General features: G+C 48.6%; 1 protein-coding gene across 3 annotated transcripts; it reads left to right on the plus strand.

Annotated features, from left to right (window-relative positions):
- The first annotated feature begins 10 nt into the window (after positions 1 to 10).
- On the plus strand, positions 11 to 20,905 carry WNT5A (Wnt family member 5A). 3 transcript variants are annotated; one of them, XM_077776691.1, is made up of 5 exons: positions 11 to 203; positions 5,853 to 5,986; positions 7,208 to 7,458; positions 11,765 to 12,057; positions 16,046 to 20,905. In XM_077776691.1, the coding sequence occupies exons 1-5, from the start codon at positions 198 to 200 to the stop codon at positions 16,502 to 16,504; spliced, it is 1,143 nt and encodes a 380-aa protein (XP_077632817.1). In that variant the 5' UTR covers positions 11 to 197; the 3' UTR covers positions 16,505 to 20,905. The 3 variants fall into 3 exon arrangements, with proteins under 3 accessions (XP_077632817.1, XP_077632816.1, XP_077632818.1); XM_077776690.1 differs by lacking the exon at positions 11 to 203 and adding an exon at positions 729 to 891; XM_077776692.1 differs by lacking the exon at positions 11 to 203 and adding an exon at positions 5,630 to 5,661.
- Positions 20,906 to 23,175: the final 2,270 nt, after the last annotated feature.

Consider the following 23,175-nt stretch of genomic DNA (forward strand, 5'->3'; position numbering starts at 1 on the left):
CCCTGGCCCCCAGACTTGGGCGCCAGTGACTGCTTTGCCTGTGATTTCCTGCGCCTGCCGGACGCGCCCAGGAGGAGTCCGAAGCTCTGCGCCGGATCGTCCCCCCAGGCTTAACCCGGCGGCTCTGCTCGGATTCCTCGGCTGCCCTCGCTCTAGTGGCGACTTCCTCCCCGCAGCCGCGTCCCCTCCCCCTCGCCATGAAGGTAGGTGTTCTGTGCGCTGCCAACGCTCGCCACTTTTTTTTCTTTACTTTTTTTCTTTTGGAAGTTAACTGACTCAGCCCCCACCCCCCACCTCTTCCCTATCCCTCCATTTCTCCTACTGCCCCCAGAAGCTGAAGCTCCTGCGTAGCTGGCAGGGACCTCTACCCCTTTGCCCACGGCCGAACCCCTTCGCGCACTGCCGGTCTCCCCGGAGACTTCTTGTCCCACCAAAAGTTCTGCAAACCTTTTAGACTTTGGGGGGGAAAGGAAGGATGAGCCAGGGCAGAAAAAAAGCGGTTCACGGATGACTTTCCTTTTGCCCTGAGAAACACCAGTGTGAGTTATTATGTATATTTCAGTAACAGGATAATGATTCAATTCAACAAATATTTACGAAGCGCCCACTGCGCGGGCACCGAGAGGGTGTGTGGCCGGGGCTCGGAAAGGGGAGGAGGACTCCTTGGTTGGGAGACCGGGCTGCAGGACTAGGAGCCGACACCCCAGAGCAGTGCACCGCCCCCTCTTCTCTTGGCCTCTGCTGCCGGAGGCCAGGTTGCAGGCTCGTCGCGCCCGGCCGAGGGAATCCTAGAGCTGCAGGCCTGTTCCTTTAAGAATGCCGGGTGGGGGGCCAGCGCGCACCCCGGCGCGGGAGCCGGGTTGCGTTATTAGCATTATTAGCCGCCACTGGGTGAGCTCAAGCACTTTGCCGCGGTGATGGGGGCGGGGAGTGCTGGCAGTGGTGGCTTTAATCCTGTCCGCTGGGAGAGCGCACCCCGGCCCCCTGCGCGGAATCTGCCTTGTCCTTTGGAAACATTTGGGCCTCCGCATTGGGAGAGCGGGCGGGAGGCAGTTTGTGAACTCTTGTTTGTTTTAATTGTCAGTTGTATGTTAAAGCCGAGTCACACACTCCGAGGGTCACCGGGAGTTCACTTTTGCGAAAAGTTAACATTTCTTCCTGCAATATAACTTGTTATTTTCCAAACAACTTCTCCTCTGCCCTCCAAGCGTCGATCCTTAGTTCCACTCTTCTTGATCTCTATGTTACTTTTCTAGAAAATAAGGATGGAATTAGAAGTAAGATGTTTCCTAAATCAAACAAATCCCCCCTCCACTCCCCACCAAAAAAAAAAAGTTTAAAAAGAACCCGAAACCTGGAGACCCCGCGGCCTTGTTTTACTTTCCAATTCCAGTTTGGCATCGGGGCCCCCTTCTCCCCTCGCGTCTTTAAATGGACAATTCGCTGTTTTGGAAGTCACTTGGAGCCTGGGTTGGGAGCGCACCTCCACAGCCCCTGCCCTCCCGCCAATATTCAGGCTGCTCCAGCCTGATCTGGAGATTTCGTTTCTAGAAAGCCTCTGCCAGGGGAGTTACGAGTGGGCAACGCTGAGTGCGCGGAAGCGATGGAGAGGCCGCGGAAATTCTGTCCGAGTGCGTAGATGTGTGCCCTGCGTGTGGGGGGTGGAGGAGTAAAGGGTCAGTTGTTCTCGGGTCTTGGGCTTACTAGCCTTCGTCCCGCCCGGCCCCACAAAGGAGGACCCTCCCCAGGAGGACTGGCCCGGGAGTCCCAAGTCTTTCCCTCCTCTCACCGGAGCGCCTCGGTGCACAAGGGGTTAGCACCGCGCGCGCTGAGCTCTGCTCGTCCCGCTGCCTTTTCATCCTCGCGGTGCGGTGCCGGCTGCCCCCTGTTGGCCGCCTTGAGGTAGGACACCTGGGAGTCTGTTCCTTGGGGCCGACCCGCAGCCGCTCTCCTCTCCCTCCCACCTCTGGCTCCGTTCGTCCTTCCCGACCACCAGCTTCTCTCCTCGGAGGGCCCATCCGAGGCACCCAGAGGACAAGTTTGCAATGAGCGGCCGCCTCCGTGAGGAAGGGGCCAGAGATCCCGATCCAGCAAACTGGGCTGGGGCGTGTGGAGGAAGGGTTTACCTCCAACCAGGACGTAACAACCGGAGCGTCGCCCTAGGAGGCCTAGGGTCCGGATTTGGCGCTCTCACCCGTGCTGTCTGTGGGAGGCGACAAGTGTTGCTTTCCCTTTCTCGGGGCCTCAATTTTCTCTTCTATAAAAAGTGGAGTTGAAACAGCTTCTGAAGGATAGGGTTGAACTGATCTTTAAGTTTCTTTCTCCTTCCACTGATCACTATGTTCTTCCTCTGGATAGAGTTGAGAACCTGTGTCTGAAGGTGGAAGTGATACGTGTGTGCGAGAGGAAGAAAGAGAGAGGCTTGGCGTCTGAAGAGACTTGTCCTGGGGATGGAGATGGGGAGACAGGGAGACAGCTGGGCTTGGCCAGGGTTCTGCCTTTGGAGAGTCCGTGTTACAGGACCAGCGGTTCAGCCCTGAGCCTGGGCAATCCTTGCGCTGATTTGGGCGCAAGGAGCTCCCTCCACCTTCTCTGTCCGGCTTCCCTACACCCCTCCCCCTACACACACACCACACGCTTGCAGCGCTGTGGACACCATATGGCAGCGGCGAGGGGCGGCCTGGACACCCCCTCCCCTCGCCCAGCCACCGAAGCAGACCTCCAGTCCGCTCGGCTTGCTTTAAATCCTTACGCTCCGCTTCTCCCCGCATTTCCTGGGGCAGGGCGTCCCAACGTTGTGGTTGCAGCCCCTTTATCTTACGCACTTTTCCCTGTTTCTCTCCTTCAAGGAGAGATCACAGTGGGGAAGACAACGTTTATTTCCCACCAAGAGCTGAGATTCTTGGAGTTTCCTATCCTTTTAGCCACCTTGAGCTCGGTTCAAACATTTCTGACTCCTCGCTGGTCTTTACCCATCATTGCTATTCTCGAAGACTTGGGGGAGGGGGGACTCTGGGCGCAAAAAGCCTGGTGTAAGGGGATGTCCAGACCGAGTGAGGGTGACCAAGGTGACCGAGGGACCAGGGGTGGAGAATCTTCTCCCTGCCTTTGCGGAATTTCTCTCTAGGGGCGGTGGGATGGAGGATTTGGGTGCTGCGCCTCCTTAGGACGCTTTCTTTGGCCCGGGAACCTCTTCTAACCAGAGTGATGTTTTNGATTAAGAAGGTTTAGGCACACCTTCAATGCAAATGCAAGGGCTTTGGAGGAGATACCGAGTTGAGCTGCGCTGGCTTTGGAAACAAGGGCACACGAACGCCCTACCCCCCACTTCACCCCTCCCTTGCGCTAGAACCTCTCAAGTGCCCCAAGTCCCCCTCCCTATCACATGCTAGGAACACATTCTGAGGATCCCTACATAAGTGGGTTTCCCGGAGCCCTGAAAGTGTCCGAAAACATTCAGTCCCTTCTTTGGTAAACTCAGCCTTCTGCCCAGAACTTTTGTTTTAGCCCCGGTGTGACAGTCTCCGGAGAGGTCTCGTTTTGTACGGTCTTTTCGGATCAGATCTCTTGGTAAACAGGCGGGAGTGTTTACCCTACAGAGTCAATGTATTTATTAGTTCGCTGTGGGTTCTTTCAGCCCTTCAAACTTGTGGGGCCTTTTTTGGGGGTTGGAGTGGGAAGAAGGCCAAGGTGTTTCCGGGCAAGCGCGCGGGGTTAAGTGGAGACGAGACTCGAAGGGCTCTCCTGCCCATCCCCTTTGGGACACTTCTGACCCATCTATCCCCAGTCTGGAGCTGGGGAGACCGAGTCTCGGAGATCCAGTGGCCCACTCCTAGTTGGGAACGGGCGGACTCGCCCCGGGATCTTCCGGCCCAAAGTCGGTTCGGTTTGTGTGGCTTCGCCTCTAACAAAGAGATCTGCTGTAATCCGCCGAATCTGTTATCAATTTCTCCGCTGCCCGCGCCCTGCCCCGCGCGCCCCGCCCGTCGGGAAGCTCAGAAAGTGCGCGCGGCCAGCAGCCCTCTCCGCCGGCGTCTCGGAAGCACGCCGGTGCGTGTGTGTCTGTGCATGTGTTTGCGTGTGTGAATGTGTATGAGTGTGTTGCGTGTGCGCGCGCGCGCGCGCGGCCTTGGCCACCGAGGGGAGAGAGTCGATTTTGCAGTCTGGGCCGCGCGCGAAGGCAGACCTCGCAGCCCACCCCCTCCCCTGGAGGAAACTTGACACTTCGGACGGGGGTGGGGAGGGAGACCGAGCCTTTTCTTTCCTAGGCTGGGGAAACCCCAGGTTCTACTCTCCGGGTTGCGCCTCTCGCTTTTCGGCATTTGGAGAACGAGTGGGCCAAGGGCTCAGAGCCCTGGTTAGCGGGCGCTGGGGACCACATAAGCATTTTCTCTCGGAGAAGCCCCGAGCTGTCCTGGTCGAAAGGACGGCGGGCTGGGAAAAACCTTGGCACGCTCCTGGGCTCCTACGCGTTTCTAAGGCTGCCTCGGTCCTCTCTGCCCCTTTGACGGCGCACGTTCCAGGCCCTTCTGTCGCCTGAAGGAGGCTCACCGTTCCTTTCCCGAGGAAAGGGCTCCCTGGGGGCTGCGGGCGGTGCAGCGGGTTACCCTTATCAGAAATGTAAAAGGGGATTTTGGAAACCCGCTCCTCCCACCGGCACCCGCCACTGTCTCGCGCCGCCGCCGCCTACAGGTGGAGAAGTCACCGGTGGGGAGGAACGGCAGCGAAAGCTTCCAAGGCCTCCCCCTGACCCCGAAATTCTTCTCGACGGGAACCTTCATCGCCTGGGCCCTCCGTGCCCTGCAGTCCAGCGGCTCAGCCGCCGCGGAAGCCGGCGCGTCTCTGGCCCGGCCGAGGGCTCGCTCGAACCGGCGCTGGCCTCGCCCTGCACCCACACCCTTCGGGGCTTCCCGAACCGAGTCTGAATTGGGCTGGAGGGTGGGGTGGGGGTATTCTAAGGCCAGGCTCACTGTGCCGCGATGGCGAAGTGGCCGACACCACCAGACCAGAACCAAAGCAAACTGGAGTCGCCCTTGGCTTCCTTTCCTCTTTCTCCGTGGCAGCTGTCAGGAGTGGGGACAGAAGGGAGGCGGGAGGGAGAGCGAAATGAAAAAATCAGAATTTGTGGGAAGGCAGGGAAGAGATCCCCTCCCACAACAGTGGGACCCGGACCCCCTTGTTTCCTCGAGGGTGCTGTCCCTTCCCTGGAGTACGCTGAGTCCGAGGAGGAGCCCGCAGGCAAGGGAGGGGGCACCGTTTTCGGTTTTCTTGGTTGAGAAAGCCGATCTCTCTCTCTCTCCGTTTTCCCTCTTGCCCCCCATCTCCCCCCCCCCACTCCATTCTGGCTGAAGAGTATCCTAAGGAAACCCANGCGCTCCACTCGCCTCCGCGCTCCTCTCGCCCATGGAATTAATTCCGGCTCCACTTGTTGCTCAGCCCAGGTTGGGGAGCGGACGAGGGTGGCGGCGGGTTCCCGAGTGAATTCCTTCCGAGGAGGGACCCAGCGCAGCGCGGACTAGAGGGGAGCGAGGGGGTGCGGGAAGAGAACGAGCAGGAAAGAGGCAGCGCTTGGCACCGGGGCTTTGACCCAACAGCATTGAGACATGTTTGTAATCGCTGGCGTGCCCCGCGCGCAGGATCCCAGCGAAATCAGATTTCCTGGTGAGGTTGCGTGGGTGGATTAATTTGGAAAAAGAAACTGCCTATATCTTGCCATCAAAAAACTCACGGAGGAGAAGCGCAGTCAATCAACAGTAAACTTAAGAGACCCCGGATGCTTCTGTTGTTTAAACTTGTATGCTTGAAAATTATCTGAGAGGCAATAAACATCTGCTCCTTTCTTCCCTCTCCAGAAGTCGATTGGAATATTAAGCCCAGGAGTTGCTTTGGGGACGGCTGGAAGTGCAATGTCTTCCAAGTTCTTCCTAATGGCTTTGGCCATATTTTTCTCCTTCGCCCAGGTTGTAATAGAAGCCAATTCTTGGTGGTAAGTTCCTTCTAAGTACATATTCTTTACTTTACTTTATTTTTTTTTAAAGATTCATTTGTATGATGCTGTGGTTTTTAGAGCTGAATGGTGAATTTGAGACCACTTATCTAATGCGTATGTACATAATATATTTTACTTATATATTTGGAAATCAGAATTTTTTTTTAACTTGTTAATATTGTCAAGCTTATCTTTAGTTCCGTAGGGCACGGGAGCCTATAAATCTACGCCTTTTTCTGTGAGGCCCTTGTTCAGATGTATGCTTGTAGTACATCATGTAATAAAAGGGAACTGAAATGCACTTCTCTAATAATTGTAAGCCTATCTATAAAATTTACTTTTTGCCACCTCTAGGTAGTAAAAGTGAGTTCCAGCTTTTATTTTCTGTCACTTGAGGTTATTAACCTTCAGGGTCTCAAGTAGGCAGAGTTGTAGGAAGACAGCTAACCTCCAAGTGGGGAAGTATTTGCGCTGGAAATTTGATCGAAAGGAGGTTAACTTGAAGTAGTCAAATGTCCCTAAATGAGGGGTTCTTTCTGGTTAGGGGCCTTGTAGATCAACTGCAGTATATCCAGAGGATTATTTCTGACGGCGTTCTGGATATTTTTTCCCTGCAAATGAACAGCGTTTTTCTGACTGTCAAACATGACTTGTATTCACTGGATACCCTGTCTTGGGTCTTTCACAATCACATAAGGAGCCCTTTTAAAATGTCCAGAACACGGTGGATTTTCTCCCGTCTCTATATTTGTCTCAGCGTCCTTCCATCAATCAGAAGGAACTGCTATCTCCTCCCCGTGTCTAATTGTGTCTACTTTCGGCATTCATACGTTTGCAAAGGCAGATCGGTCCAATTTGTGGGGCAAAGTGAGTCACTTTCTCTAATGTCAGAGGCCCATCCCCAAAACCGCCATTTCCCTCTTTTCTGAGCGCATTTCGGAAATATTGGTTCAGGTATATGGCAAGGAGGGCACGGAAGGGAGTGAAAGCCTAGCTGAGGAGCCAGATGGCCGGGTGGGGACTATACAATACCTCCGTTTTCTGAGTGCAGTTTAAACAGAGAAGTTTTATGAAGCCCTTCTCCTACTTTGTCATGAGGACAAGCAGGAGAGAAAAAGCATCTGTGTGCTTAAAACTATGTATTGCTGACATGCTTTCAGGGGGCCTACCTCGAGAGTTCACGTAAATCTTGAATGCACATCTCCCCCCCCTTTTTAGGTCGCTAGGTATGAATAACCCTGTTCAGATGTCAGAAGTATATATCATAGGAGCACAGCCTCTCTGCAGCCAACTGGCAGGACTTTCTCAAGGACAGAAGAAACTGTGCCACTTGTATCAGGACCACATGCAGTACATCGGAGAAGGCGCGAAGACAGGCATCAAAGAATGCCAGTATCAATTCCGACATCGAAGGTGGAATTGCAGTACCGTGGATAACACCTCTGTTTTTGGCAGGGTTATGCAGATAGGTAGGAAACCATTTCACATATTTTTAATATAGGCCAATGATTCTCCTGGAAAAAGGCTTTATTTAGTGTTTACTGACAAGCTTGATAAGGAGGGGAATCTTTCCAGCAGGGTGCTGGTTGGGAATTTTTGTCTTTATTGCTGCTTGCCTTCATTCCTGTCCTCACACCTGATTGTAAGTTTTGGGCTTTTTAAAAACCAAATCAGAAGGAAACATCAAAGACACCCCTGTGTTTTCTGAACACTTGATTTTTCTAAAAAGCATTTTGTTTAAAATAGAAGCAGAACACTTATTTTGGTTTCTCAAAAGTGGATGAGGAAAGCTGAGTCATTTATATCCTTTTAAACTTCAAAACTCTTGTAACTGTTAGAAGTTTCGTAAGCCACAATTCAAATGGCCCAAGCATCAAACTAAATACTGTCCTCTTTCGAATGCTGGATACATTGGAAGTGAATAAGGTTTTAGTTTTCCTAATATAGATATTTCCTGAGGCTATAGATGTATATATGTTAAAAAGCTTTATTTTTAGTACCAGAAAGAATTTTAATTAGAAGTGATCCAATTTACATTGTGATTTTGACAATTGATATAAAAGCACATCCTTCAGATCTCAACCTAGAAACTTAAAAAAAAAAATCTTACATGTATTGCTCAGATTCTTTATATTAAATGTATCATTGAACTTGTTATTCCCTGCAGGGAGGAGGTGGCATTAAAATTGGGCTAAAGGCGAAGAATTTGGAAAATCAGTTTGCCTTTGGTTTGCTTTAATAGCATAGGATGCTATCTGAGAGATGTGATCCTATGTGTGTTTTCTAGTGTGAATATTGTAGGTCCATTTAGTTTTATGCAAACAAGCCCTTATAATTAATATGACTGCGGTGATTCCTAAAATAAGAAGCCATTTATCAAAGCAATTAACTGTTTAGACTGACTGAAGATAAAAAAAAAAAAAAGTTGGCTTAATATCCGTCACGGATGGATAAAATGCTTTTTTAAAAACCCTGAAAAGTGCATTCATTGAGAACAAAAAAGAGTTGTCAGTGGATGTTTGAGCCAAGCGACTTCATATACTAAAATAATACAGGACTGGAAGCCATTCCTTTAATTGAATGGGAAAATGGTCTGCAGCCTCAGCCTGCAGTTTCATAGGGCTTTGTCCTTCCTGTTAATGATTAAAATGTGCTAATGTATATACTGGGATCTGAATCTAGGAGTTGAGCGTCAGGAACACAGGAGCTTTCCTTGACATGGAGTGCCCTGTGTGGTTAGCTGGGGGTGTGGTGGAGATTCCGTTTTGCATTTTGATATTGTGAGTAAGTTCAGAACTTTTTTTTTTTTTTTTTTTTTTTTTTTTAAAGGCATCCAGACCAAAACAGACAAGCTTCCCCATTAGGCAGATTCCCACCCCTCCTCTGCTAATGGAGGGGGAGCGGGATGGGGAGAGAGGCTTTTANTTTTGCGGTATCAGAATGGTAAGTTGTCAGCTTTCCCTTCCCACCTTTGCTTTCCCCCATCCTGCCTTCCTCTCACACTCTGGGGGCACTTTTTCACATGTATATGAGTTAGCAACAACCATACATTTTTGATGATAGCCAAGAAGCAAAACAGCAATTGGAAAGGTTTTCTGTGTAGTCCCTTGAACACAGCGTTGATTTAAGATCCTCGTCTTTTCTTCATATGTAGCCTGTTTGGGGCCAAAGGGTTCAGAATAAGCTATCATTTGCTAAGTGGATTTAAGTTCTGCTGGAGATTTATTTAAAATGTGGTCCAAGATTTCAAAGGGCCTGCTTCCTCAGGGAACACGCAGAACCTTTGGTACAAAGGCTTATATTTAATCGTCCCTTGCGGATATGTTCTCTGGTCCTCAACTGTGTGGTGTTCCCATCCGGGTTGGTGGTAAGTGTGTCCCAGGAGAACCCCCTGGCAGCCTCCAAGGGAGCCCTGCTAGATGCCACCGTCAAGTTAGCTGATGTCCTGGGCATCTGAGAACACATTCTCCTTTGCCAAAAGTCCCCCAGGTGCCTGGGGTCTCCCAGCACCGGAAGCTGCTGCTGGGTGGTTTGCAGTGGAAAGGCTGATGGGGCCTTCTCTTCTATTTATTTAAAAAAGAGATGGAGAGAAGAAAAACCGGAATAGATTTTTGTGGAAGGGGAACATGGACCCAGCCTCAATAGTGGGAAATTTACTTGGCTTTCACTTTTCTATTTGCGAGTCTCTTTGAAGAGAATGAGCTAAGGGAAAATTTAAAACAACTTTGTTGCTGAAAGGTGTGTGTGTGCATGTGTGTGTGTGCACGCATGTGTGCGCGCGCGCATCCCCCCCTCCGAAGCACTTAGTACACCAGGGACATGGAGAGCAGTTCCTGTCTATGAGAATCTGACCCTGTGATGGGGCCAGTGTCTGAGAAACTCACACTGCCATTTCCATCCCTCTTCAACTCATTTTTCTAGGGTGCCAGTTGCCTGGGAGGCTCTGTATACAATTGCCTCTGTGAAGGGCCCACTCTTCATTTTGGAAACTTTCTCATTTTTCATCATGCTACCCTTTCCTCCAGCTTTTGTCTCCGTCTCTTCTTTGTCTCCACACTGTGAAAAGATATGTAAGAAAGGCTCCATTTTGAAGGGGCGTGAGGGTCCGAATAGATGTGGATTTCACAGGGAGGGAAGCCTAACTGAACCAGCAGTGTTCCACCCAGGAGGACTGTGCACAGGCTATTAGCCAAAGAGCACTTTTCAAACTGACGTTTTCCCTGCAGTGACCAATTAGCTTAGAGATTTCTACCAGTGTGTGTTCCAGGGCAAAAAAGGAAATGCTCAAGGTAGACTCATGGAAAAAAAGCAGCATTATTGTGTTTTGTATAAAAGCCCTTTTATGCACTATCTACTCACAGGACACTGTCTTATTTTCTTCTATCTCCAGAGGACTCTTTGTGTCTTCCACTGGCTACTGCCTTGTTCTACAAGTGTCCTATCCAGGGACTGTGCTATCAGTGTTAATCCTCAAATAACTTCCTAGAATCTGCCTGCCCACCTCGTATCTCCCCACTCCCTCATGTTCCTGCCTCTTTCATTTGAGCTAGATAGACCTAACACTCTTAAGGAACATTCTGGATCCTCTGGCCAGCCACCAGCACACTCCTCAGGTTATTCATATTTAAAACTGAGGGTGAGAAGGTCTGTGGTAAATGGGAGTCTTCACTGTTCCTGCAGGGAGGAATCACAGATGGTGGTGCATTGAAATGTAGAGCTGGAGTGCAAGAGAAAGGCCGCCCCTGGGCCCTGGGATTGGCATAGCCATCCTCCTCAGCCTGCTTGGGGCTGAGTCCTGCCGTCAGCTGTTCTGATCCTGCACCCCTACCCCCCCCCAAAAAAAAAAGATTGTTAGCAAGCACTTTAAGTATAGGAGCAACNTCATTTTATAGTTGAGGGAAATGAGCCCCCCACCCCTAGGACACCCCTCAGGCCCAGCTTCAACTGGCAGGGTGTTAACCCTTTCTTTCTCCTAGCACGACATTTTTATTAAGTGGCTTCTTATTACACATGGAAATGTCTCCATGGACAAGTGGAAATTAATGATTGCCTCCATTTTCCTCCTGACAGGGCTCCTCTATCAGTGTTTTACAGGGAAGTATTCTTTATAAGTTTTGGGGAAAGAGAAGACGTTTCTTTTTTCCTTCTCCCCCGAGATTGAGCTTTTTCCCTTCTTGCTATTATTCCAAAACTTTGAGGCAGAAGCTATGGGGCCCAGGGGGAGGTTGCTGAAGTAGCATCAAAGACAGCAGGCTGTTTTAAAAGCAGACCTCCATCTTCCAGAAGAAGTTACCCGGCTAACTTGGGATTTTAGAAGAGGCACGTTTCACCACAGTACTCTAAAAACAGGTTCAGAAATGTCCTCTGGGGAAGGCAGGAGCCCTGCCTCAGACAGGCGCCCAGGCTGCGCGATGGCGGAGGGGAGCCAGGCCACAAGCTGCTGCAGCCTCTGCGTCCCGGGGCCCGAGATTTCCAGAGGCTCTAAGCCTGGCAAATCCCGTGCTCCTGCCTCAGGTAACTCAAAATGAAGAGGACGCCGAACGTTAAAATAAGTGTAAGGAAGTCTCCCCACATTCTCCTCGCCCTCCATGACTTGTTTCGTGTGCCTCTTGGGGAGTAAGTTCCCGGGATTTTCAGGAGCTGTAGGGAAAACCACTCCGGTGGAAGAGCGCCGTCGGGCCCCTCAGTGCGAGAGCAAAGACGTCAGGGGGGCGCCGCTCGCGTCACTGGCCGCCGCGGCGTGTTGGGGCGGCTCCGCCGGCTCCCTCTNCACAGGCAGCCGCGAGACGGCCTTCACGTACGCGGTGAGCGCCGCGGGGGTGGTGAACGCCATGAGCCGCGCGTGCCGCGAGGGCGAGCTGTCCACCTGCGGCTGCAGCCGGGCCGCGCGCCCCAAGGACCTGCCGCGGGACTGGCTGTGGGGCGGCTGCGGCGACAACATCGACTACGGCTACCGCTTCGCCAAGGAGTTCGTGGACGCGCGCGAGCGGGAGCGCATCCACGCCAAGGGCTCGTACGAGAGCGCGCGCATCCTCATGAACTTGCACAACAACGAGGCCGGCCGCAGGGTGAGTCCCGCCCCGCCCCGGGCCCTTCGTGGGTCCCCCAAGCTCCGCAGCTCCCCGCAGCCTTCGGTCCTGCCCGGTGCCGCCCCTCCGGGTGCACCTGTCCCTGTGTCTCTCTGCGTCCGCCTCCTTCCTTCCCTTTCTGACTGTCTCGGGCCGCTTTCCCTCTCTGTGTGCTCCCCTGTCTCGCTCTCTCCTCCTCTCTTTTCCTTCCCTTCCTCCGGGGCGGCCGCACCTACGCATGGGCCTCTCTGGAGAGGGGTGCACGCCCCAGAAAGGCCTCCTGAAGGTGAATCATCCCGCCCTGGCCCCCTCCAGCAAAGGTGCTCCTGCAGTCGCCCGAGAAAGAGCTTTCTCTGCCCTTTGTAACTAGTCCCCAGTGCAGTTGGCCAGCCCAGCTCGGAAATAAAAATGTGAATAACGTTCACCTTCCTCCCTGGAACATGTTTGTGGTTGGGCTTAAATTTGGGAGAGGGAGATACTTATCCCAGTAGGTACCCGGTGGACGGTGGAGAAAGCCCTCACCTCAGCTTCCAGAACTTACCTTTTCGCTTACTTGCTTTCTCCTTGCCCCTTGTGTCATTACATAGCAGGCCTGAGGGATTGAGGGTTTTGTTTTGTTTTAAGAGTTTTTCTAGGAAAACTAAGGCGTTTTTAGCAGTGTGGAATTTTATAGGTCTGACCATCAGGCCAATCGAGGGTGGCCCTGGATAGAAGGGAGAGCCACTCAGAAGTGCCCAGAGAGACCAGCTTTGCAAGCCCTCACCAGCCTTCTGGGTCCACTCTTTCCTTCCCCTGGTGGGAAGCTTCTCCACAATAGTTAAAAAGACCCTTTTTTCCTGTGGTTAAACACATGGCACTTTATGGCTGCTTTAAAATGAAGGGGTGAAACTTTCCTTAACTTTGGCAGCATTGAAAACCAGGGCCATTATTTTTTCACAGAATCCAAGGTAGGTGCCAGGAACTTTCTGGTCAGAGATTTCACTCTTCTGTATTTTGGGGTGAGGAAAAGGGAAAATAATCACAGAGTAAAATACAGAGGACTGGGAGGAGCCTTAGAGACCTCTAACCGCACACCCTCATTTTTAAAGCTCGGGAAACTGAGGCCCTAGAGAACCACTTCATGGCCATGGAGGAAAATTGATGGATTGCGATACAAGCCGAGGCGTGTTTTTATTAAAGTCATGCGTCACGGCTCAGGGGTAAAGGGCTCTAGGTTAAATTCCAGTTCTGTTCCTTTCTGTGCATGAGCCTCAGTTTCTACGTTTCTACATCTGTTGGATGGCCATGGCATGAACTGCCACTTAGGGTTATGTGAGGACTAGCCGGGACCATATAGTAGGTGGATCCAGACGAGGTTACCAATACTTGACTATCTCTGACCAGTTCAGTAAGTTTCTCGTGGTTCAATCCAAGGGCTGAACAGCTTACTGGCAGCCTGCATAAGCGCTTGATAAAAATCGTAAGTTAATGGTTACACATTATGAAGCAGAGAGCAGAGAAGTCAAAGATGATCTAGATAGTTCCAGCTAACCTAGCTGCTGCTTCTCAGATTGATGATAAACATTTGGAGGTGTTGGGGAAGGGCTAAACTTCGCAGGGTTTTGCCCTTGGTGCCCTGAAGAGTCAAATTATTGCTCCGGAGGGCAGCTGTTACCCCTCCTTTCTCAAGCCTCCTGTTGCTGTGGTGCCTGCAATGTGGCTGGACTCCATCTCCCCCACTGCAGCCGACCAAGGCCACAGAATGGGCGTGTCAGCCCCGTGCTCTGTGGAAGCCGGTAAAGCTCGCCCCTGTCCTCACAGGGCCATGTCACATTACCCTGTGCATACAGTGTGCTCAGGGCCTCAGACCAGACGTGCCTCCAGGACAGACATGTGGTTGACTCTTCTGGGCCCCATTGTGCCCATATTTGGGACTTTCATCCATTTAGGGGATTTCTTTGACTTCTCTCATGAAGAGAAATCATCAGGGGCTTCGCAACCAAGGAGAGAAGGTCAAGGGATTTCCAAGTAGAGAGAGGGGGTTTTGGAGAGTTGGAAAAGGCACCTTTAATATTAGACTGTCATTGAACCTCTGTATTTTTTTAAATGTTTATTTTTGAGAGAGAGGGAGAGAGAGAGAGAGCAAGACATACTGTGAGCAGGGGAGGGGCAGAGAGGGAGGGAGACACAGAATCCGAAGCAGTCTCCAGGCTCTGAGCTGCCAGCACAGAGTCCGGTGTGGAGCTTGAACTCAGAAACTGAGATCCTGACCTGAACTGAAGTCCGGTGCTTAACTGACTGAGCCAACCAGGCACCCCTAAAATCTACATTTTTAAATAATGAATGAATTCTTTTTGTAAGTTTTATAATCTGAGCCGTGAGCTGAAGTTGGATCCTGGCAGATGAGGTTACACAGAAGACAGTTTTTCTCCAGGACAGTAGGGGCAGGGAGGAGGAAGTTTGGACCCTGTGCCAGGAAATCACATTAGAATTTCCTCGGGGCATTAGCTTTTATTTTTGTCAAAGGGGAGCAAAGGTTAAATACATCTGCAAAACCCTTCTGCACATTAGCTGAGTGCCTGAAACCTTTATGCCAGGGGAGTACTCTTTGCCCCCCGCCCCCATTTTTTTAAATAGCCCGTTATGAATCCTTACAGGAAGAAGGGAGCTGTTCTGGGTGGAAGGGGCCTTCTAGCTCACTCCAGCCTCCAGGTTCCTGACAAGCCCTCTGTAGCCCGCAAGGACCGCTCTGAAGGGGAGGAGGGGGACCTGGCACAGGAACTGTGGGTAGTGGGAACTATTAATAGGCACCCGCCACCTCCCAGACTGCTGGGCACAGTGCTGTGAGGCGAGGCCAGTGGGCACTGCTCCTGGGAGGCCAAGGTGACAGGGTGAGAGCCTAGGACTAGCACCCAATGCCAAGCACTCGTCACCCTGGGAAAGACCAGATTTACTGGTCGCATCAGATTGTATGCTCAGCACTTTCCTTGCATCTCCTAATTCTATCCTTATGATAGTGTTGTGAGGTTGGTACCATTACAGTGCCCTTTACAGTGAGAAAAAGGAGGCTCTGAAAGGTGAATCCAGTTGCCTGAATTCAGGGGCAGAGTTAGGACAAGTCTCGCATCTGCCCAGGTCTGGCGTGGGTGCTCCTGGCTTAGGCAGTGTGAGGTGGGGTTCGGGACTCTGCAGGAAGCGGGAGTGAGAACCTGAGGTCCAGGCCCTGTTCTTCCACCTCCTAGCTGTGAGGCCCGGGCCGGCCACTTTCCCTCTCTGCGTCACTGTGCCGTCATGTAACCCAGCCTGTGTTATGTTGTTTGGGAGGGTTAAATGAGATAAACAGTATAAAGGCTGTTAGTACAGTGTCTGGCACACAGCAGTCATAGTGATGAAGATGTGAATCCTGATCCCACCTGGACTAGACCCCTCCCAGCCCTCCTTCCTACTTAACAGATAGGTTGCCCATGGGCAAGTCACTGAGCAAGAGCTTAGAGCCCAACTGTCTTGAGGTCAAATCGTGGCACCCCTACGTCCCAATGGCTGGATAAGTAATTCAACTCTATGGGCCTCACTTTCCTTCTCTGTGAAATGGGCACAATACTAGCACTTCCCTTATAGGCTGGCTGTGGGGATTAATCCAGGTAAAGAGGGTAAATAAGCTCTGGGATGAGTGTTCATGACATATTAGTTGCTGTAATGTGTTCCTTTAAAAAAAGAAGCAACTTGAGTGATCTTTTCCTGTTCTCAGTTAAAACCTGGTTGCTTATTACAGTGAAGTGTGATACTATGGTGAGGAGGAGCTAGGAGCATATTTGTTTTGTAGACTGTTTGAAGAAGGCGGCACAACACTTCTGGTAGCGCAGGATGAGGAGGAAAGCGCCCAGGCCTGGGTTTAGCCCCTGACCGTGGCTCCGTGTAGAAGGTGGAAGGGAGCTTTGGTAACATCCCCTCCACCTGCTGTCCGGGGCTCGTCCACGCGTGTGGACACTGCTGTCCTGTCTCCCCACAGACGGTGTACAACCTGGCCGACGTGGCCTGCAAGTGCCACGGGGTGTCGGGCTCCTGTAGCCTCAAGACCTGCTGGCTGCAGCTGGCCGACTTCCGCAAGGTGGGCGACGCCCTGAAGGAGAAGTACGACAGCGCGGCGGCCATGCGGCTCAACAGCCGGGGCAAGCTGGTGCAGGTCAACAGCCGCTTCAACTCGCCCACCACGCAGGACCTGGTCTACATCGACCCCAGCCCCGACTACTGCGTGCGCAACGAGAGCACGGGCTCGCTGGGCACACAGGGCCGCCTGTGCAACAAGACGTCCGAGGGCATGGACGGCTGCGAGCTCATGTGCTGTGGCCGCGGCTACGACCAGTTCAAGACTGTGCAGACGGAGCGTTGCCACTGCAAATTCCATTGGTGCTGCTACGTCAAGTGCAAGAAGTGCACAGAGATCGTGGACCAGTTCGTGTGCAAATAGCGGGCACTTGCCACCCGCCTGTCACCCCGCCCCGCTCCCAGGACCCACTTATTTATAGAAAGTACAGTGATTCTTTTTTTTTTTTGATATTGTTTTATTTTCCCCCGAGAATTACAACCGGAACCATTTTTTTCTGTTCCCATCTAAGAACTCTGTGGTTTATTATTAATATTATAATTATTATTTGGCAATAATGGGGGGTGGGAACCAAGAAAAAAATATTTATTTTGTGCATCTTTGAAAAGGTAAGACAAGACTTCTTGTGATGGTACAGGATGAGGGGGAAATACAAGTACCCTTAGTTGTGTGCGCATCTAGAAGGGAAAAGAAACATGTTTTCTTTTTCTCAACTGTGGGGTCAGATACGGGACAGGTAGCATCCAGCTGGAAGGGGCTGGTACGGATCTATGCACGATTCAGCCTCTGTGACCAGAGTGAATTGTGAATGCTCTGGGGAGAGTGGAGAGTCCTGAGAAACCAACCAAAAATGAGGCCTCACCCCCTGCCCTCTTCCCTAGGGACCGCCAGCCTGAAACATTTTCAAAAAGGTAGTTTAAAAAGTAACAGCAAGAATCTCACGTCCCTCAAAGGAAAAAGGTATATTATTTGTCTCTGTTTTCTCGAACATTCTATCTGCAGATGGTCTTATACTAGTAGCTACTGAAACTTGGGGAGCCGGGAGGAAAGCCCTGGTAGTTGAAAACCTGAAAAACACCCATGTCAAGATAGTGACTTGAAGCTGTTACAGGAATTAGGTTATCAGCTCGGAAAAGGATCCCTGCATGATTCTGGGTACTAGACTTTTTGTTCGGGGAGATGTGGGGAGGTTGGCTTGAATATAAAGAAAAATATACTGTATTGTTCTTAGGGATACTTGGTTAATAAATAACATTAATGAAAATAGTAAATGAATCCAGTCACAGGTCCTCAGCCCAGACGATAAGGTAATTGCGTGCAGGTCAGCGCTGCACCAGAACAGAAAACCTGTTTGAGGGAAAAGAGTGAAATTGGCCCTCCACCTTGACCCCCGGTCCTCTCTGATTCCTCCTTGCTTTGCTGTGATGTGATGCTGGCCACGTTGCCAAGCGGCAGCAGCTCGACTGAGTCCCCTTTGATTGTGGGACAGGAAATGAAGCATTACAGGCTCCACTTGGGAAATAGTCTGCTACTTAGGGATTTTTTTCCCCCTAAAACTTTTATCTGGAGGAGCACTAGTTTTATAAGTTTTGATGACATTACATGGCTAATGGAGTTCCCAGAGGTGCTGCAGCGCTTCACTGTTGTGATGCTGTGTGGAGACTGTCCACTCAGGCTCTTCCTGTTACACTGCAAGTGCGCCCTGACACTGTTCCTAGGGCACTTCAGCAGTTGCATTTATAAGGAGGGATGCGCCTTAATGGTGCCTGATATCTCAAAGTCTTCTGGGCATAACACACACACACACACGCACATACACCCCTATATATAACTATAAATATAATTATATCTCAGTGCAGCCAGTGATTTCTAGTTTACTTGGGGGTTATTTCTCAGTCTAGAGCATTGTTATCCTTTGTTGCAATCCAATTGGACTTTTTCCAAAAGGTTTCTGGGTTGAGCCTGGGCTGTGGCCCTGATGTGGTCACATCTTAAGCATCACGAAGCAGCCTTGTTTCTGAGGAATCTGGAAGGTCTTAACCGATACGCACGTTGGTTTGAAGTTTCTTTCATTGTCCTCCTGCTACCCCCTTTTCTCCATCCTCCATTTCTGTACACTTTCCAGAAAGGGCATTACTCCTAAGTCATAGAGGTGGAAATGAAGAGAGATTCAAAACCCAGGAGCATTGTCAACATGTCTGCTTCCTTGGTTCGTTTTGCAGAGTAAAAATCAGTGCCTGGGAGATCTGGAGGTACCTGTTTGAGTCCAGAAGGAAAATTGAGCTTATGACAAACATAGCTAGTTAAAAAAAATTCTTTTAAAGTAAGGACACCTTTTTCCTAAAAATGCCATCAAATGTGTTCTTATCTCAGACGTATGCTGTTCTAAAAGTTTGGAAAGATCCACATCTCCTGCAACCCTCCCTAGGTGGTCTTCATTGTCACCTCCACCACCTGTGGCTCTTAATTTATTGCACAAGGATATTCACTTCCCCTCAGTTGCAGTGAATTGCAAGCAAAAGATCTTGAAATTAAAAAGCACTAATTAGTTTAAAATGTCACTTTTTTGGTTTTTATTATACAAAAACCATGAAGTAATTTTTTTTATTTGCTAAACCAGATTTTGTTCCTTTTTAGTGATTCGTGTTTATGAAGAGAGTTGAGTTTAACAATCCTAGTTTTTAAAAGAAACTATTTAATGTAAAATATTCTACTTGTCATTCAGATATTATGTATATCTTCTATGGCCTTTATTCTGTACTTTTAATGTACATATTTCTGTCTTGCGTGATTTGTATATTTCACTGGTTTAAAAAACAAACATTGAAAGGCTTATGCCAAATGGAAGATAGAATATAAAATAAAATGTTACTTGTATATTGGTAAGTGGTTTCAATTGTCCTTCAGATACTTCATGTTAGAGGTTTTTTTGAGAAACCATGAGGGATAGTTTAGGGTGACTACATGTCAGAATAATAGAAGAGTGGAGAGTTTTACCAAAACCAAACTTTCGAAGCTTCAAAAGATTTCTATATGTAACGGAACAAAAGGGGAATTCTCTTTTCCTCTATATGTTCCTCAAAAAAAAAAAAAAAAAAAAAATCAGGCAGATGGCTTAAAGCTGGTTATAGGATTGCTCACATTCTTTTAGCATTATGCATGTAACTTAATTGTTTTAGAGCGTGTTGCCGTCGTAACATCCAGGAGAACTGAAAGGCACATGCTTTTATCCATGACTAGTATTTTTGTCCAAAAGTATATTTCTGTTTACCACTGCATCTGTTGTCCCCCTCTGTTGTAAGTTACCATGGACAGATTGTCTGTATGCCCCTTTGAAAGTAGTTCTACGAAAAGCAAACCTCAGTCTGCAGAGAATGAAACTCATTGGAAACTGAAGGTTCGTTGTGTTAAGTGCAATTAATATGAGTTCTTGTGCTTTCTGAAAATGTACACCGAAATCTGGCCAGTGCTGCACAGATTGATACGTTAGCCCTTTGCTTTTTTTTTTTTTTTTTTCCCCTCTTTCTTTCCGGATAACCTTGTAACATATTGAAACCTTTTAAGGATGCCGCCAAGAATGCATTATTCCACAAAAAAACAGTAGACCAACATATAGAGTGTTTAAAATAGCAATTCTGGGCAAATTCAAACGCTTGTGGTTCTAGGACTCACATCTGTTTCAGTTTTTCCTCAGTTGTATATTGACCAGTGTTCTTTATTGCAAAAACATATACTCCATTTAGGACTGTCAGCATATTTTTTTCTTTTCATCCTGGAGCTCATTCAAGATCTTCCCAATACAGGAAAATTAACAAAAAATTTATATGTAGGCAGCGGCAAACAGAGCCATGTACAAAATAGTAATTATGGGCTCAAGTAGAATGAAGACTGTTTTAAGTTTTGGTCCGGTTTATCTGTTCAGTTCTTCAAGCTTCTGACCTCCTTGGACCAACACCGTGTATGTTTTAGTAGCCTACCCAAACCCTTTTCTCAGACAGTTTTGCCAATCCCAATCTTCAATTTGTTTTTGCAAAACATTATTCAAGCCAGTGGAATGATCGAATATGATGCTGTATGAGAACTCCAAAAAAGAGGCTGGTACTGGCTGAGTGCAAGAGATGCTTAGCAAAAGCAGTCCCCACCAACTGAGTGGTGCATAATAGAAATAGGGAGAGACAGAAAAGGTACCCACAGCTTAAAGCATACATGTAACGCAAATAGGCACCAAGGCCTATGTCTAAAATACTTCATTGTCTCTGTAAACTATACTTTTAAAATATTTATTTTTTTTAACAAAGTATTTTTTAGTGTCCCCTCTCTCTTTGGGATGGGGAAAACCAGATGCCATGTTTTGAAAGTAAGACGAAGAAATGAGTTTTTAATAACACAGGACACATTGGGCAATGTTAAGAATTAAAACCTAGGAAACGGATCGTCTAATTTACCTGTTCGCACAAACTTTACACTTTAACCTGGCGAATTGGATAATAGTTTATTTAGTGAAAAACCGTCTTGTTAGCCAACTTTATAGACAGTGGATGTAGAATTAATCATTGGTGTGATTTTTTTAAAAGCAAAGTGTATCGATTTGAATTTAGAAGATTTAAAAATGTTTCAGTATTTCAGAAGCAAAACTGAAATGAGGAACATTGCCTCCTGGATCAGTTTTATATGCAGTGTACAATTTGCTGGGCTAGAAATGAGATAAAGATTATTTATTTTTGTTCATACCTTGTACTTTTCTATTAAAATCATTTTATGAAATTGGTGCAGTCGCGTGTGTATTTAGCAGAGGTGGTGTTCTCAACCATCAAAGTTTGATGCGGGTGCAGAGTGCAATGATGGTTTAGGGCATCCAGAAAAAAGAAAATGATAGTTCAGGCAGATGTGTGATACTTTGGTCCAGTTTTGAGGGTTTCCTTTTTATTTTAATGCTCGTTTTTCTTGTGCCTGATGCTCATCTTTATTTCTTATCTGTTCCGCTGCTAACATAGAAGAGTCACAGTAGGAGATTATTATTCAGTGTAGGAATTGAGCACAATGACGTGGGATTATGATAAAATTCAGGGCAAGAGAAGAAAGAGAAGGATTTGAGGAGAGAGAAGATAATGTTCAAGATAAACAGACTGAATCATCCGAAATCTGCATGTTGCACGGCTGCCAGCCAGGTATTTAAAACAGGGTTTCTGAGCCTCAGCAAGGTTGGCTTTGGGAGCTGGATAATTCTTCATTGTGGGAGTTTCTCCTGTGTGGTTGAGGTTTGGCAGCATCCCTGCCTCTAACCACTAGATGCCAGCGGTACCCCCCAATTCATGACAACCAAAAATGCCTCCCAAGACATTGCAGAATGTGCCCCAGGGATCAAAATCACCCCCGGTTGAGAACCATGGCTTTCAGTGGAGGGCCTGCAATCCTGAGCACTTGAGGAATATAGACTAAGTACAAGCGGGAACTGTTACATCCCTATGTTGGCTAATGAACTAGAAAAGTCGTTTGTCAGTTTTCCTGTGTAGAAAATGGAGATGCAGTAGCTTCCAGAGGGCAGCTTGGCTTAGCAATTAAGAACGAGATTGTTTGGATTCAAAGCCTGGGACTGACATTTGCTTTGTTACCTTGGGGAAGTTCTACAACTTCTCTGTGCCCCTGAACCCTTGTCTTAAAAATGATCGTATAATACCTACCTCTTAGAGTTGTAAAGATAAAACGAGTTAACATGTTTGGGGTGCTCAGAGCAGGGTCTAGTGCATAGTAAGTGCACTTAGTAAGTGCTCACTCAATATTTGCTAGGATGGGTGGGATAAGTCTGAAGACTAAGCCCAAGATGTGTAAGCCAGCCCTGTTTGACATTCCCAAGTGGCTGCTAGGAAGACGCCCTTGCTGTTGGAGGAGGTTGCAAACGTGGGGCCCACGGTCTCCATCACATTTTCAGCTGTGTTTTGTTTGACTTGCAAAGCATTAAAAAATACTCAAATTAGTTGCCACCATTTAAAAGATGAGTATTTGCATATTCAGATTTGGATTTCTGGCTTGGAAAATGGGAATAGCTGGCTGCCTGGACACATGATCTCACAGGCGCCCTGTAGCGGCAATCAGCGGCGTCCAAGCAGCTTGGATGTGGGGGTTGGGCATGTCCATTTCGCCAGCCATTTACGTCACCTAACTGACCCCTGCAGGGTCTTGCACTTTTGATGGCTTTTAAAAGTGTTTTCCCTCTAAATCAGAGTTTCTCAACCTTATGATTATGACACTTGGGGTCAGATAATTCTTGGCTGTGAGGGACTGGCTTGTGCATCGTAGGATGATTAGTGGCATCCCAAGGCCTCTCTCCATGAGATGCCAATAGCACCCTCCCGTCCGTAACAGCCAATAGGTCTCCAGATATTGTTGAATGTTCTGGAATGGGGGTGGTGGTGGAGATGATGGGTAAAATCACCCTCGTTAAAACCCATTGGTCTAAACCAACAAGATCTGTATTTATGAGTTAGCCAGTGAGGTTAAAACAAAGAAATAAAAAGGATTAGTCTCTTCGTGTAAAGAAATGTCTGGCACATCACAGGGACTCAATAAATATTTAATGAGTGAATGAAAACCACATGCATTTTCAGGTTTGAGCTCCACCACCGTTCTTGAATCTCTCTGATCTTAGTGTCCTCACCTGAAACATGGGGACAAGAGCAATTAGGTTTGATACTTAAATTACATGATATAACCTGCAAAAGGCCACCGCTAAAGCCTTAAAGATAGTCACAAGTTAAGAGGGGAGATTAGCATCAAAAACAAAGATGATAAATTATCAGCTACATCTTCCTAACCAGCCCGCCCCCAGGAGCTTAACAGATGTGTGCTCTGTTCTTTGATTTTTGATATCGAACTGTAATTTCTAAAGAGCTTTGCATCACTCATAGGCCCAGGAGATGGCTCAACAGAAGGCATGTCATGACCAAAGAAGTTTGGGAAGTGACGGACGATGGATTACCGCCCTCTGAGAGATGTATGATGTTCATTGGCATTTTGGCAGGGCTAAAATCGAACAG

The sequence above is a fragment of the Crocuta crocuta genome, unplaced genomic scaffold (assembly GCF_008692635.1).
Source record: "Crocuta crocuta isolate KB4526 unplaced genomic scaffold, BGI_CrCroc_1.0 scaffold87, whole genome shotgun sequence".
In the NCBI taxonomy this organism is placed as follows: domain Eukaryota; kingdom Metazoa; phylum Chordata; class Mammalia; order Carnivora; family Hyaenidae; genus Crocuta; species Crocuta crocuta.